The sequence below is a fragment of the Spea bombifrons genome, chromosome 4 (assembly GCF_027358695.1).
Source record: "Spea bombifrons isolate aSpeBom1 chromosome 4, aSpeBom1.2.pri, whole genome shotgun sequence".
Classification (NCBI taxonomy): domain Eukaryota; kingdom Metazoa; phylum Chordata; class Amphibia; order Anura; family Pelobatidae; genus Spea; species Spea bombifrons.
The window spans coordinates 73,211,193-73,226,159 of NC_071090.1; the positions used below are offsets into that span (position 1 = coordinate 73,211,193).

Sequence of the window (14,967 nt, forward strand, 5' to 3'; positions counted from 1 at the left end):
TAGGGACACTGACTTCTTTACAATTTACAAAAGACACATTTTAATTTTTCCTGCACTAAATTGCCACTGACGATATTAAGAGCAGACTTGGTGTTACAGAGAAGAGACAGACAGAAATGTTTCTCAAACATGTTCCCAATGGGAACATTTTCTTCTCTTTTCTAGACAGGGCATTGCACCACCAATGGATTGCTAAAAAATAATCTGCTAAAATTAGGGTAAAACATAGATTTTTAAACCACTAAAGTCTTTTCCTGTGTAAACAGGTGGTTACATGGACATGGAGAATCACCTTCTGTAAAACCTCAGACCCGCTTGTATATTTAGAAACATTATAAATAAAAATCCTAGCCAGTTACCCTGCTGTAATCCTGTCCCATGATGATTGCGCGGAACCTTTTTACGTTGGCCTGTCTAGTGCTGAGCTTTACAGCCTCCTCAGTGCAGATGAATAAGGGTTTGATGGGTACCGAGCTACAGCTCATATAAATATATACCCTTCATTGGGAGGCAGTAATGGGTCCATACCTTAACCCCCACTCCTGGGATCTATGTTCTGATCAAAAAGTGTAATGGAAGTTTGCACAGCAACTGAACTCCTCAGCATGGCAGGGCTTAGTTTATAAAACACACTGTCCAATCCATTCATAAGCGATGGGGCTTATTAACTAGAGTAAGGCACACAGTTTCATCTGATTTCACTATTCATTATTAAGAGCCAACTTCAGGGAGCTTTGTCCAGCCATATGTGATGTATACTTAAATGACTGCAAATTGGATTATACATAACTCAACCATCCTTGTAGAAGGTTACTGGGTCTGCTCTTCATGTTGTATTGTGAAGTTGGGGAGTAGAAACTGCAACTGTCCTGCAAACTCCCATTTTACTTAACCCCTGGTATCCGTTGCAAGGTAGGCATCGGGAAGGTTTTGGGGGTCACCGAGTAACCCATTAAAACTATTGTGTAAACTCGAGAACTAAATGTTAATCTACCAAGAAAAAGTGCTCTTTGAAATTAGTTAATCTGGAACAAGTGAATCTAACCTGCCCTCTGGCTCCCCCTAGTGATAAACTGTGATAGCCACCATTACCTCCACCTTTATTGGGCTAAAATTCTACAATTGGAGATTACGGTAAATCATCATCATTACTTTTCTATTTAAGCCTAGGACAAAGTTGCTATTTAATTACCAGAAATACATTAATATCAGGCTGTAGAATCCAGCTGTTTACTTGGGATCACGTAGTCCACTTCCCTTTTAAAATTATACTGCATTTCTTCTCGTAATTAAATGAACCTAGATAACGCTCCCTCACCCCCATCCCATAAAGCATAAGAAATAATCCCACGTGGGGTGTCCTTGCCCCTCCAAATTGCTTTTCAAGTGTTAGCATCATAGGTTATATGACTGAATTAAGTTAACCCTTAAACTCAACTGATCACTGGACTTTTAAATAGACCCAAGAGTGTTACCACTTTTTGCAAACTCCCACCTTAATGATATAGAATTTGAAGGCAGATAATCATCTGGCTCATCTAGTCAGACCACATGGTCCCTTGTGTTCTATTCCCACAAAAACACCAGTTTTTACTCATGAGATCAAGTGCTCCATTGATTATGTCCTAGTTACAAATTTCAGAAAAATCTTATTTTATTATTTTTGGAACTAATTCACACAAAGAGGCATGTATGGCCTAATAAGGCAAAAAAACCCAAAAAACATTTATTAAGTATTCCAGAAATAATCAGATCATTTCAGAAATTAGTTTTACAAGTTAGCAAGTTTACAAGATAATATACATTCTGCCAAGTGATGTGAAAAAATAGACACAAAATAAAATATGTAAAACAAAAAAAAAAAATTGGCAAAATCAAATTTTTTGCCAGTGATGTCCCCTGCATCATTGGGGAGCAACATGTTTAAAGCATACACATGTCCAGCTGTGGAGTCTGCTAGCTCATAATTGGAGAAGAACTGTTTGGAACTTAGCAACTTTGGGTTGTACACAATAAAGTTACACAAAATGAACATTTCTGGAAAAAGAAACAAATAAAAATTGATACATGGTATAAACAATATATAAATACTAAAAAGTGAAATATTTTCTTTGTTTCCATGCACAGATAGGAGATTTCTGTAACCTCCAAGCTTTTCACATGTACAGTGCAATGTAAGAACACTGTCAGGAATAACTTCATGCTGTTGCATCAAAAAGCACTTGGTCTAGAGGATTTTTCTGAATACCAACCTTTCTGTCAAGGGAGAAATCCCCGTGCTCAAAGGGCCAATATATACCAACAGCTTTGCTGGCCACCCGAGCACCGAGGCTTACACACTGATAACATGATGGCCGGTATCTCACCTACATTCATTCTCAGCCCTTGAAATTCAAAGTGCAATATTGACCTAGTTAGCCTCAAATATGAAACGAAAAAAAAAAAAAAAAAAAAAAAAAAAAAATACAACACAGTAGGTTTTAAGTCTCTGTCCTAGAGACAAATCCATATTATGTCATATGTACATTCTGAATGGGATTTGATTTTTTTTTTTTTGCTAGTCACATACAAAAACACATTCAGCAAACCATAGAAGCACAGCAAAGCACAATGAAATTGTTTTTAACATAAAAAGTGTGAGCTTGTAAAATAAAACCTTCAAAACAACAACAACATTGGACAAAATAAGCCAATACAGTAATGTGTAAAATGTGGATCAGGTGTGCAACAATATTAAAAAAAACGTAAGCTTCAAGGAATGAGTAGATTGGTAAAATAATACACCACAAAAGTCTTGTGCAAATTATAAATTAAGACAACTTGCAATTAGTTGCAAAAGAAAACGCCTTTAGCTTGACGGGATGTAGGGTTTTACCCAATGTCTTTCTAGACACCCGTGCATTAACACTCCTGTACAGACACACATCACAAAACACAATTTGTTTTTGTAAAGGTGGCATAAGGTGTGAATGTAGCATTGTGAGAACGTCATGAACAGCAGGGCGTGGATGGAACCCTGAATGCAGTTGTCAACACGCAGCCACTCATGCGACCAAAACCTCTGGCTGCATTCTCAGCCGCTCCTGAATACACTTTTAGTTGGTTTAGTTTAGTTTAGTTGATTTAAGTAGTTGGTTTAAGTAGTTCTACATTTGGAATTACATGTGTGGACTATTTACACAAGTGAAGCTCATGGCAGCACAGCCCATTTATAAACAAATTCCCCAAAAACAAGCAGTTTTAGCCAACGTGAACAACTTTTATGATGTAAATGACAAGGCACAGCAGTGTTTGATGGGAGTGAGGATTTCAGTGGCAGAATAGTAATACAAATGAGTGGGATCTCACGACAGGAGCAGTTTTAAAATTTTGTTTGACTTTAAAATCAAAAGGCAGTAATGACATCAAGAGGCCTGGGTCTCAATTGCTCAGGGTTGCTCTACTTGACATTCTTCTGTCTAGGTAGAATTTCTTTCCATTATTTTAGTAGCGCATGTATGCGACATAACTTGGCAATATCACACAACATACAGGTCTGAACCTGGAATCCTATTTTTTGTTCACACGTTTCACAGATGGGGCGTAACACTTCACTATGTAACCTTCCATTAATGCAACATGGAGGGTTTAAATGCATTAAAAACAAAATCAGATTAAAACCTTGTTTCTTCCATGATTTTTTTAGATGTTAAAAGCTGATGCAAATAAACATTTTTAAAGACATTAAGAACGTTAGACATTAAAAAAAAAAAAAAAATTGAAAAGCCACCATTTCCTTCAGGCTGTGGCTTTTGTGTGGATCCAAATGCTGGGCAAAAACCTAGGCATATAATGTAAAGGGACCAAAAAAAAAATAAAAAGTTTTTACACTCGTCTGCTTGTTCCTGTTTTTCTTTAGGAAAGAGTAAGGAGCCGAACTTTCCGAAATAATCTTCCAATCCAGAAATCCATGTCCGGTGCTTTCAGCAAACAGCATTTTTTCCCTTTACAAGCCTTTGCAGCACCTGTGCTTGGCCTGAAGCTCTTAGATCAGGTGTGCCTCAGTCTATACCCCAGTTTGTGTTTCAGTTCATCAGAGTAACACACAACGAAAGAAACTGCTTTTCTTGGATGACTTCTCAGTGATTTTAACGGGACCGCCTCCGCTGGGCGAGCTGCTTTCATTCTGCAACAGTAGAGATAACAAAAGGACAATTAAAAGAACCTTGCCACTGCACAAGAACTTCAAGGCGCACAGACAAGCAGTAAAGAGTGTTTCTGAGAGAAATAGTGCTCGTTTAGGTGAAACATCTGGGAATTACCAAATCTTTAAATTTCAGTACCTCCAAGCCCAGTGTATACATAGATAAACATTTCCTTCTGGTTAATAAATACGCACCATTTTTCTGTTAAGCTTTGTCATGATGTCTCGTCCAAGCGTGAAAAATGCCTGAAGGGGAGAAAATTAAGCAACTTATGAAGACATGGATATGAAATTGATTAGTAGAATAACGCTAACACTTTAATCCATGTACATGACAGGGTAATTTTACATAATCATAACTAGAGAGTTCACTATCCAAACAAATCCTATGTATTCAAGAAAGTTTAACATCCCTTACCTCTTCCACATTGATGCTGGACTTTGCACTGGTCTCAAGGAATTTTATCCCATAATCAATGGCAAGCTAATATCAAAGACAAAACACATTCAAAATGTTCAGATTATGTCATCATACATTCTCAATAAGGGACAAGGTATAAATTGATAATTTATAATGGGGAGTATGGGGAGATGGAAGAGCCAAGAAGAAGTCACTGTGGTGGCAGAGTAATGAGTGGTCAGATGGATGGCAGCTGTTACCTTCTCCCCTCTCTCTCGTGATACTTGTCTCTTGTCATTCATGTCACATTTATTGCCAAGAATCATCCGCTCTACATCCGAGGAGGCATGCTGAGAGAAGAGGAGTCAAACACATAAGTAGCCATGTTAAATCATGGAAAGTAACCACTTGGTTGTGTACATAAATACAACAATTTAGGAAGGATGGCTTATGGGAACAATGCAGGCAAAATCCTCTAAGGATAAATTATGTGTCTGTGTTCCATCTTGCATATGGTATGTGTAGTGCTACCCATTGTACCCAACCTACACACACCAACTACTACTCTGCTATTCTAGCCCATAAACCCTAAAAGACAGGTCTATATAAATTTATGAAGGTTAATGTCCCGCTGGTGATTGACTCAAAATTGTCCCACATATGCTGGGAAAGAAGTTACCTTAAATACGGGTTAATAGAGATTTTAACTTAAAATATAAAAATATTTTAATGTATTTTTTGAGCTCAGAGACTTGTTTAGTTTTCTTTCCCCATTATCCAGTCTGCTACATAAGCATCTAATGCAGGTGGCTACAGCCACGCCGATACATACATCTCAGCTTAACCCACACTTACTTCTTCTATGTTTCTTATCCAGTTTTTTATGTTGTCAAATGACTTTTCATTGGTTATATCATACACCAACATGATGCCCTGAAAGTATGAGAGAGAGAAAACAAATCAATTTATTAACCACCCAAATGTGCGCAATATGTTGGATAATGAGGGTTACATCAGTAATGAGGTTTGGTCAGTACAACGAGCCATCTGTACTGGAGGAACTGCATGGTCCAATGGAATAAGCCAGCTGTACTTAGATATTATAGAGTTATACAGATGCATTGGATGAGCAGGGTTGTATTTACATTAATTGAGACCCGGGGTAAGCCAACCACCTCACATATAAATGTGGGTAAGGATAAGGATAGTCTATATAATGAAGTAAGAAGATATATAGGTGGTGGTAATAGTGAAAGACATGAGGAATTATAAAATGTTTACCATTGCCCCTCTGTAGTACGCAGTAGTGATTGTACGAAATCGCTCTTGCCCTGCTGTGTCCCTGAAAATAACAAAAATGAATTCAGAGTTTCTGAAGTACAGACATTATGAAGAGATACAATCTGAAAAGGGGAACATGAACATACCATTTCCTTTTATTTTGAGTTATGTAGGTTGAAGGGGACAGAAATATCATGTGGTTTAGAGACAAAATAAATGTTTGCAGATTTGTAAGTTCCCAAGCCTACAGCCAAAGGTGCTCTTGCCTTTGTATGACATTGAGCCGTACAACACCTTATACCTTCATAGCTCAGTTAAGTGACAACAGAAGTCATACTATGCAGGTCAAAGTTCCTTAACGTGCTCACTCGTTCATAATGTATTGTAAAGAGGGTTCTTTGAAGTTGTAGCTGCATTTTGTAAAGAATAAAATAATATATATATATATAAATATAAAAACACAACTGTATATGACTTCAAATTTAGTTGTCACATTCAGTACAGAAAGACAATGATACTCTCCCAATATTTGTTACCAGAACCCATTTCATGTTTTAAACATTAAGTAAGCATCTAACTGAACAGCTGGGGCATTTGTGTAATAAAACAGGGGGGGGGGCAAGGATATGTTTGGCAATTGGTGAAATCTCAGAGCACTTTCAAAAACTGGAAGTTTCCAAAAGTGAATCCATAAGTTTACCTTGCTCTAAAGGCTATGTTAAGTAAATCTTGCCTTGTTATGCATTATAATACACACAGGGTATGTTGAATAAACCTGTAGGCAAAGGGTCCACTTCAAATTGTTGAAGCTCTGAATTTATGGCATGGCTTCCTGCTCTCTTCCTCTGAAACACACTCCCTTCCTGAACTTTTGCTGAATCTTGTAAACTACTCACATTTGTAGTACCGTCAATCCCTTCTTTGCTCTAAGATATATAACTTACGTTTTCATGTGTTTTAGCAATTTTTATTATTTCGCTTAATTTACAGGGCAAGCCATCAGAGATGCATTAGCGTACTTGTTTTATATTATGATAGCCAGGGTGGAATTATGGCATCTATTTCCTCAACGGGATGAGACAGGAGTCTACTTTACAAATATGTTTACATTGAAGGAGCAGTTATTGACTGCATGCACACTATATGCAGTTACCTAGAGAACTAGCACTTCTGTGTTCCATTACAAGTTCTGTACTTCTTGCATTTTAATCAAACCTCATGATTATTTTTTTGGTTGTTTTTAATAAAGTATTTCAACTGCATAACTTCGGTTAGTTAACACAGAAAAAATCTTAAACCATCTTACCAAATCTGAAGCTTAATCTTCTTTCCATCTAATTCTATGGTGCGGATCTTAAAGTCTATGCCTGGAAACAAGGAAAATATCATCAAGTTGAATTCTGCAATACACAGCTGCCCATGACTTTATTATGTGTGATATATTTTTTAAACTCCTTAAGTAACACTTTGGTATGCCCGATCTATAAACCTGAAAGCTTAGACCCTTTGCAATCATGAAAATGTGTAGCTCAATGAATTCAGGCAATGAAGAATTTATAGCCCACCCCTGCCTAACACTTCCCAATATAAAAGTAATGTATGTAGAACAACTCCATGAGAAGAGCTTGGCTTAGGGGATAATCCAACAGCCGCAATGACACCGACTATATACTAGCATTGGCAGAGCTTTTAAGGTTACTATACCAGGGGAGGCCGGTGATCTCATGTATAAGCCGATTTATATGGGCACCGAGTTATGTGCCCAGGGGCTCTCATGGGTCTTAATTTGCGCCAGTACATGGGCAAAAAAATTACAGAATCCCAGAGTGAGCTTGTGAAATGCCTTAATATCAGACAGGATCCTTAAAATGCTAATCACCAACCATGGGTTTACCTCGTATCCCTTTAGAAGGCCAATTGAGTGGAACAATTACACTGAACATGTGATAAATGGTTTATGAATAAATACATTTTAAATAATCTAGTGTCAAAGTGTTTAGATGCGGCTCATACATTAAAATATTTCTTGTAATGCTGTCACACACACTTCTTTTGTTCGGTACAGGAAGTGGCCTATATGCGTCACGGTGTATATAGAGACAAGAGACCACTTCCTGGAGTACACTGCTTTCACATACTAAATGCACAATCTGAATCAAACAACCAGGGTGTGTATTATCATCATTATATGTAATGCACACATACAACAGAAAACCATCTAACAAACAATAGGAATTCATTAGCTTCTCTACTTTTAGATCTAAAACCCAATGGTTTATCCCCTGGGTGATAACATTTAGATGCTTTTTATATGTTGTATAAATGACATACACAAAGCTGTACCAATATCGATGGCATTAAGTCAACGTGTGTATATTATCTGTTAATTTTAACAAAGCCATAACTGAGATTATAAACTAAATGTAAAGTTGTATCAGAGTTTGCAGGAGAGTTGTGGTTTCAACTTCTTAACTTCACAGTTCATTATAGCCACCCACCGGAAAAACACTTCTGCTATAGGAAGAGCTTAGCTGGCACTTTGCAATGTATAGTCAAATCTGCGAGAGTTCTCCAAAAGTTTCCTCACACATTACTCAGGGAGAGCTCGGCCTTCTATGTTTGTCCTTTGTAATGAATTGTTAAATGAGGGAGAGGACATTTCAATTCTCTCACAAACTCTCCTGCCAACCGTCTCTTTATTGAAGAGACCCAGTTGGCTTCTTTCATAGGCCCCTGAAATTTGGAGAAAGCAGCGTGTAATACCTGGATTGCCATTTTTAATCAATACCAGAGATTGAAGAATTCAAGACTGCACAGGATGTACATTAAGATATCCTACAGAAATACAGCTCGTGTAAACTTTTACAATAACTACTGTAGAAAAACTGGAGCAGGCAATTTATACTTCAGAAGTTACAAGCTTTTCAGCACCCCCTGCTTGCAGTCAGCAATCCTGCTGAGACAGTATCTAAGTGATTGACAGATGATCTTAACAGGTACTCTCTACCATTTGTGAGCCAAAACAAGTGACCTTCACTGTAGAAGAAGTGAGAAAAGACTGTCAGCCCCGGTCTTGGATTATAGGCTGAGATCCATATGGACATTATCTGCACTTGTCTACATCCCATTTCTCTGAAAACGCCATCAGGAAATGAAAGAGAACATTGACTTCTCGAACGGAAGCCAAAGATATTGTGAATGTTTACTAGTTCTTTATGCAAAATTCAAAAAGGGCAGACTAGTAAGAAGTCTATTAAAGATGACAAAGTAATTTCCAAAGCTAAGTGACACGTAATAGTAAAATAGAAAAAAAACACGAGGCCACAGAGAAGCCTGCTAAAATAAAAATCACACTGCCCGGCAGGCCTCTAGAACTATCATCATTCTCCCTCTTTAAGAGTTGCCACAAGCTTATTCCCTATTGATTTGCAATTTATGGCGACTGAATAAAAAATGCAGACTCTTGTAAGTTAAGGAATACTCAGAACTTTCAGTGGTCTGAGGTAGGAACCCCACCAAGCTTCCATTAAGAAAGCTTGACGCACCCCTTTTCCCCCCCCCCGAGAATAAACAGAAATTCACAAGGAAATTTGAGGCTGTCAACCAGCTACTAAGGAGCGATTTCTGAATAAACAGGTCCCCCTGACGTCCTTTCACTGTTTGAATGCTGCTTATTTGTGTACTAGGTCTACAATGCAGAGGGTCAACCTCTTATCGACCTATCATAAGATGTGTGGCTGCATTAACTGGAGATAAGTTTTTGAACTGACTATATAACATTTTATCTGGATATCTTTCCTGAGTTTCCCCAAAGTTATACTACAGACCTGAGACCAGCAGGTCACACTGTTGACCATCTCCTCATGGACACAGACACTTGTCCATGCCTATACACAAATATGCTACAACAGACAGCATAGGAGTACAATAAGCGCAAGCTCCACTGTTAAACCCTAGGACAAGTAGCGGATATGAACTGGTCTTTGTCTGTGGGACAGTCCCTCAAACATGCTGGCTCAGCTACTGCTTAGCACATAAAAAGACTGAACTGTTATTGAGCAAGGGAAAGGAAAGACAGCTGTGACCCAAGGGGCATCTTGCTGGGGGTAGTGGATTCTGTAACCACAAGAAGCCAAACACACACAAAGCAAGCCCAGAATATCTTAACGTTTTGCTGGCCGAGGAGCCAGAAATACCTGGCCCTTCCACACATTATTGAATTATCCTAGCAGAAAATAGGTTGGTAATCGATGTGTATTCAAGCACACTTGTTCAATCACGCTAGGTTATAAGGTTTTAAAAGAAACACATTGTTATAGTGAGACCCTATACTTCATAAGGCCATCTCTATGTAACTTCAACCATGATGCAATTGGGATTGGGTTATTCAGGGAACATTTATGAAATGCAAGACCCATGACGTTGCACAAGGAGTACCCCAGCTTAGAAACAAATGGAAGTTCATAAGGGAAATGTACTCAGCTTATTTTAGCCTGTATCGAAAAGTCAAGGACAGTGACGGTAGTAACAGGAAGCTACCAAGCCTTGTACAAAACTTCCATTGACCAGCATAATAGGCTCCAACTGCCAGTCCTTCAGCAATGAACGCCATTATCTGATATCTGCTATGGGGGCAACTAGGGCGTCTGTTTACCTATGAAATGTTACGCTTTAGCCTATCATATGTGATAAAGATGCATAAAAAAGGGGTAATAAAAACCCAGAGTGAACTTTTCAATTCATAAATGGGATCTCGAGTGAGGAAGTGGGCTACAGGAAAGAGATAGTGCTTTTGAGCATGTGAACTTGAGAGCAACACTGGGAATCCCCACACGGATGCAATTCTCACTAAATGGGGAAATAGCTAAAGCAGCGCCATGAATACATAAAAAACACACAATACGCATGAATGCTTGACAAGTGCATGTTTAGTCGGCGACAAAACGCCAATTTTAGAAGTATAGCCTGTACTGCCTACATATCAACAAAAAAAAAACCCAGAATGAAATCATGAGCTGTCAGGCAGGATGTGGGAGCTCGAACGTGTTTGATACCTTTTGATTTTCTCAAAGACTTAACCTATTGTTAAATGCAAAGGCAATTATTGTCTGTTCCCAAAGCCTACTCACAAAGTAGAATGCTAGCTTACAGGAACAGCATGGCAATTAACACAGTACAGTAAGTGTGGGTGTATAGGTAGCGTTACCATAGAGGGAGAGCTACAGTACAGTCATAATGAGTCATTGCACCACTTAACGGCTATACAAGCATACATGCAGCCTTATCCTATTGCGATCGTGAATAAAGGTGCCTCGAGGGTTACTGACATATGGCAGACTGTCTATTAAAAAATAGAAATATGAATAAAGCACTGTTTGGAGCAGTAAAATCTTTCAATTTGTATGTACCATTTTGGGTTTGTGGATTGTATGTTGGGTCACTACTCATTTGCGCACACATAGCTCAATTAAAGATCAATTACCTCCTTAGAATATTAGGCAAATCAGGTGACAAGGGTATAGTATACAAGCTACCAAGTTCTGTGGGAACAATATAGATGCAATACATCGTTTATTTAACAATATCACGTGGACACCAATTCCCTCAATGAGAATGTGTTAATATTTTATTAAGTGAAATAAATAAGATGTTCTATGAACAAGGAATTCCTTTCACATAACATCCATATAATGGATGGATTCTGCTTTAAAGCACAGCAATTATTCAGCATCTCGGCAAGTGAATGTTCAATCACATAGAAACAGAAGTAGTCATTTACAGACAGCATTACAGTCCAGCTTCACTTGATAGAATCCAACCATGCAGATCACAATAAAATAGCATAAAGAGTTGGGTATCGTGGATTATACCTTAGAAGCGATGAGTGGTGATTTGCTTAGGTGTGCACAATCCATTATTGGAAGTGTAACAGCACACCACTTATTGTGGGATTACAACTAGTACTTTGAGGCCTCTTATTAGACCAACATAGAAGGGTCACATATGGACCTGAGAGGAAACACATTCCGGCCATAGATAGAAATACGTAGCGGGATACTCAACCCAACACCACGCTCTTAACCAACACCAGTCTATTGTGTTATAAGAATAGAAGATGCACCAAGGTACTAAGTGGTCGGGTAGTAAGGGCATTCGTAATATCAGACAGGGAATCACAATCTGCTCAGATGGGCAATTTCACTCTACGGAAGCTGAAATGTTATGCAACAGGTGGCAGAACTACGGATATCAATCTTCTACCCCCACATAAGGTGGGTGACTGATACAAACATACTACTTATTTAAGTAGAAGCACAATTACACAGGTTTGATTTGTGTAATAGGATTCAAAAAAATGTATAGAGCCTATTTTCATACAGATCCTGTGACTTAAGGTTATAAATTGCTACACATGCCCACAGCTAGTATGTGCTGAGTTTAAGGAACAGCATTGTGCTTAGTTGGCATAAAGGGATCTCAACAAAACATTTCTTTAAAAATCCATAATAGCCATAGTACAAAGTTTAGATAACCATAACCAAAGCTAGTTACATTAAATCAGATCTAGTACTTGTCTATGGTAGTCTAAGAGTAGTCCACTTCAGACGTTTCAGAAAAGATATTTTGGAAGATGGTTCTTTGTTGATAGATATTGTATATTTGGTCTCTTATATGTATGTGCTTACGTACCGTACTTTTCACTGGCAAACCCTAAACTTCACATTGACTACTTACTCAAATTACAGAACAACCAACATGGAGACCAAAGCTCTGTGGAATGTTGTAGCAAAAAATAAAGTGAAGGTGTACAACGAAACAATCAGCAGATGAACCATTCCTGTGTGTTTGAAGACAGTTCCTAAGACTGATTTCACAGCGTAACACTATTTGCAGTTGTCGGCCTCCAGCATCTTAGCAAAACATTTAGAATAAAAGGTCTCATGTCATACAAGTATCTGTCAACATTCAATCAAAACTGGGAATCGTCCTGAAATAGTGTGCGTGTGTATATTATATCTATAGGAAAAAAGGGAGATACTTCCTAAAAACATACAGCAGCAACTCAGGAAGGACACCATCCAATGGCTGTACCAAATATTTATATACATATCTACGAAGAGGCGCTTATCTGGCACATCCGTCAAAGTGACAGCTTTAACTAAGACATCTCAGCTCCACATGCTTCTAAAACAAACCGAATTAACCAACGGTACAGGATAGCCGATAGGTCAAACACCACCAGCGTTTTATTATGACCTCCGTGTGTAAAGAAGGACGCCAGCCTTTAGCACTAAGGTTCTCAAAGTCATCCCTCGGGTGCAGAATCACTCTCTCTTTACATAAGCACAGACAGGCTTATCCATAAGGATCAACGAGGAGATTCTGCAATGAAGCGGTTTGTACGGACCTATAGAAAAAGTGACCTATATCACCCAAAATGTATTAAGCATGCCATCATCCCAACTTCTCCGACAATGTCGGCGTTCTCCATGACGGTCTTTACTCAGCTACTGGTAATACAAACAGCTGCACGTTGTCACTTGATTTTTGGTGGGGAAGTCATGACATTGGGTAGACTGAATAAATTACATTAGTTTACAAAAAGTTACCAGCAAGAGGAAGGCTGGAGATTTGGAAAAGTAAAATCATAAAAAAGCAGATGACACAGTAGTTCCATAATTTAGGATGGCTGAATAGACTTCTACCTACACATACACCGTACAAGTTTCCGCTCCTGCGGCTACAAAGAGAAGCGTATGACAGGAAGCAATAGGAGGCTAGTGGTCAGAAATAGCAGAAGAACTTCATACATGCGGAGCTCGGGGGAATTCCAAAAGAACCCACCTCATATGCAGTGAGAATGCCCGGTGGCTACAAGGACAGGAGAAACAAACTGGGCAACAGCATCAAAACACAAGGGACAGTAAGAGCGATGTGACTAATGAAGGAGGGAGCGAGGAACTTCCTCTGAGTAACTGGAGACTGCAGCGGAGACGGGGCTGTAGTGACCGGGGAGCCGGTGCCTGCTAAGCATAGAGCAATACGGGCATGGGGTGTCTAGGCGGCTATGGACCATAATGAGCGCTATATCCAAGTGATGGGGATAGACATTTCCTACGCAGGGTATAAGTACCCGGTGGGTGTGGCAAAGGGACTGACCGATTGTTGAGATGAACGTTGTGTTGAAGGCGTCTTCACTAAACCTGAAAAGCAGGCATGTCTTCCCCACTCCGCTGTCTCCGATCAGCAGCAGCTTGAACAGGTAGTCGTACGTCTTCGCCATCTTTAGTCCTTCCTTCCAAGGTGCAGAAGCTACCACTGATCCGCGGGGATAACACAGACCAATAGGAACGAAGGAGAGGGGCCCACTGTTATCTACGTCATTCTTCCTTCCACTGTCCTGACCACTGGTAGGCTAGAGGCGGGACTTCGAAAACTAGTGTCACCCCGGAGACAGGTGACGCGCATACACGAACCTTTTCCTATTACCGCCATTCGCCCGGCAAAGGCAAGGGCGCACGGGAAATGTAGTTTTCTATTTATTGTCTGGAGATAGCGCCGGACACTCCCTGCTCTTTTCTCCCTATTGGTCAATCACCACAAAGCTTCATGGGGGATGTAGTCATGTGGAGGGACTTTTTGAAACTAGTTTATTGGCCGCGTTTGAGTACCGCTTTGTTCCAGAGTGATACGTGAAAAATAGTATGCTGGGTTGACTTGATTCTCAGTTATGCTATTTTTTTGGCAGCAACTCTTGCTTCGTGTAAAATGGCCTCTTAGACAGGATGCGGATAGGTATTTATTTATACCAGTTCCATCTCTCACAACCTATTTCAGATGTCCTGTCCCAGATAGAAAATCTCCAAAAAGGAACATCTGGCTCTGTTTGGCATCTGGGTATTCGGCGCCCTTTACTATAATGCTTACTGCAGGGCTCAACAAATTTGGTTTGAATCTAGCAGCCAGCCAACAGATTTAGGAGCCAACTTTTTTTCTTTCCCAGTTTTCATTTTCATATATTACCCCCTAATATGCAGTTAAAGGCTGTTTATTGGGGTAATACCACATAAAACACACCTTTCTTCAGTCATGCACCACTTTG

At 39.3% G+C, this 14,967-nt stretch overlaps 1 protein-coding gene across 1 annotated transcript; it reads right to left on the minus strand.

Moving 5' to 3' along the window:
• Positions 1-3,238: 3,238 nt before the first annotated feature.
• On the minus strand, positions 3,239-14,222 carry RAB8B (RAB8B, member RAS oncogene family). The gene is made up of 8 exons (XM_053462075.1): positions 14,025-14,222; positions 7,171-7,231; positions 5,865-5,925; positions 5,439-5,516; positions 4,844-4,933; positions 4,602-4,667; positions 4,379-4,429; positions 3,239-4,165 (listed from the first exon to the last, which is right to left on the minus strand). The coding sequence occupies exons 1-8, from the start codon at positions 14,146-14,148 to the stop codon at positions 4,073-4,075; spliced, it is 624 nt and encodes a 207-aa protein (XP_053318050.1). The 5' UTR covers positions 14,149-14,222; the 3' UTR covers positions 3,239-4,072.
• Between the last annotated feature and the right edge of the window lie 745 nt (positions 14,223-14,967).

What these genes read in the sequence shown, in the direction of transcription:
- RAB8B (XM_053462075.1), bottom strand. Translation starts at nt 14,148, where the DNA reads ATGGCGAAGACGTACGACTACCTGTTCAAGCTGCTGCTGATCGGAGAC. An exon ending in CGTACTACAGAGGGGCAATG is followed by an intron (nt 5,517 to 5,864) that starts GTAAACATTTTA and finishes TCATACTTTCAG; the next exon opens with GGCATCATGTTGGTGTATGA. An exon ending in CCAGCATCAATGTGGAAGAG is followed by an intron (nt 4,430 to 4,601) that starts GTAAGGGATGTT and finishes TCTCCCCTTCAG; the next exon opens with GCATTTTTCACGCTTGGACG.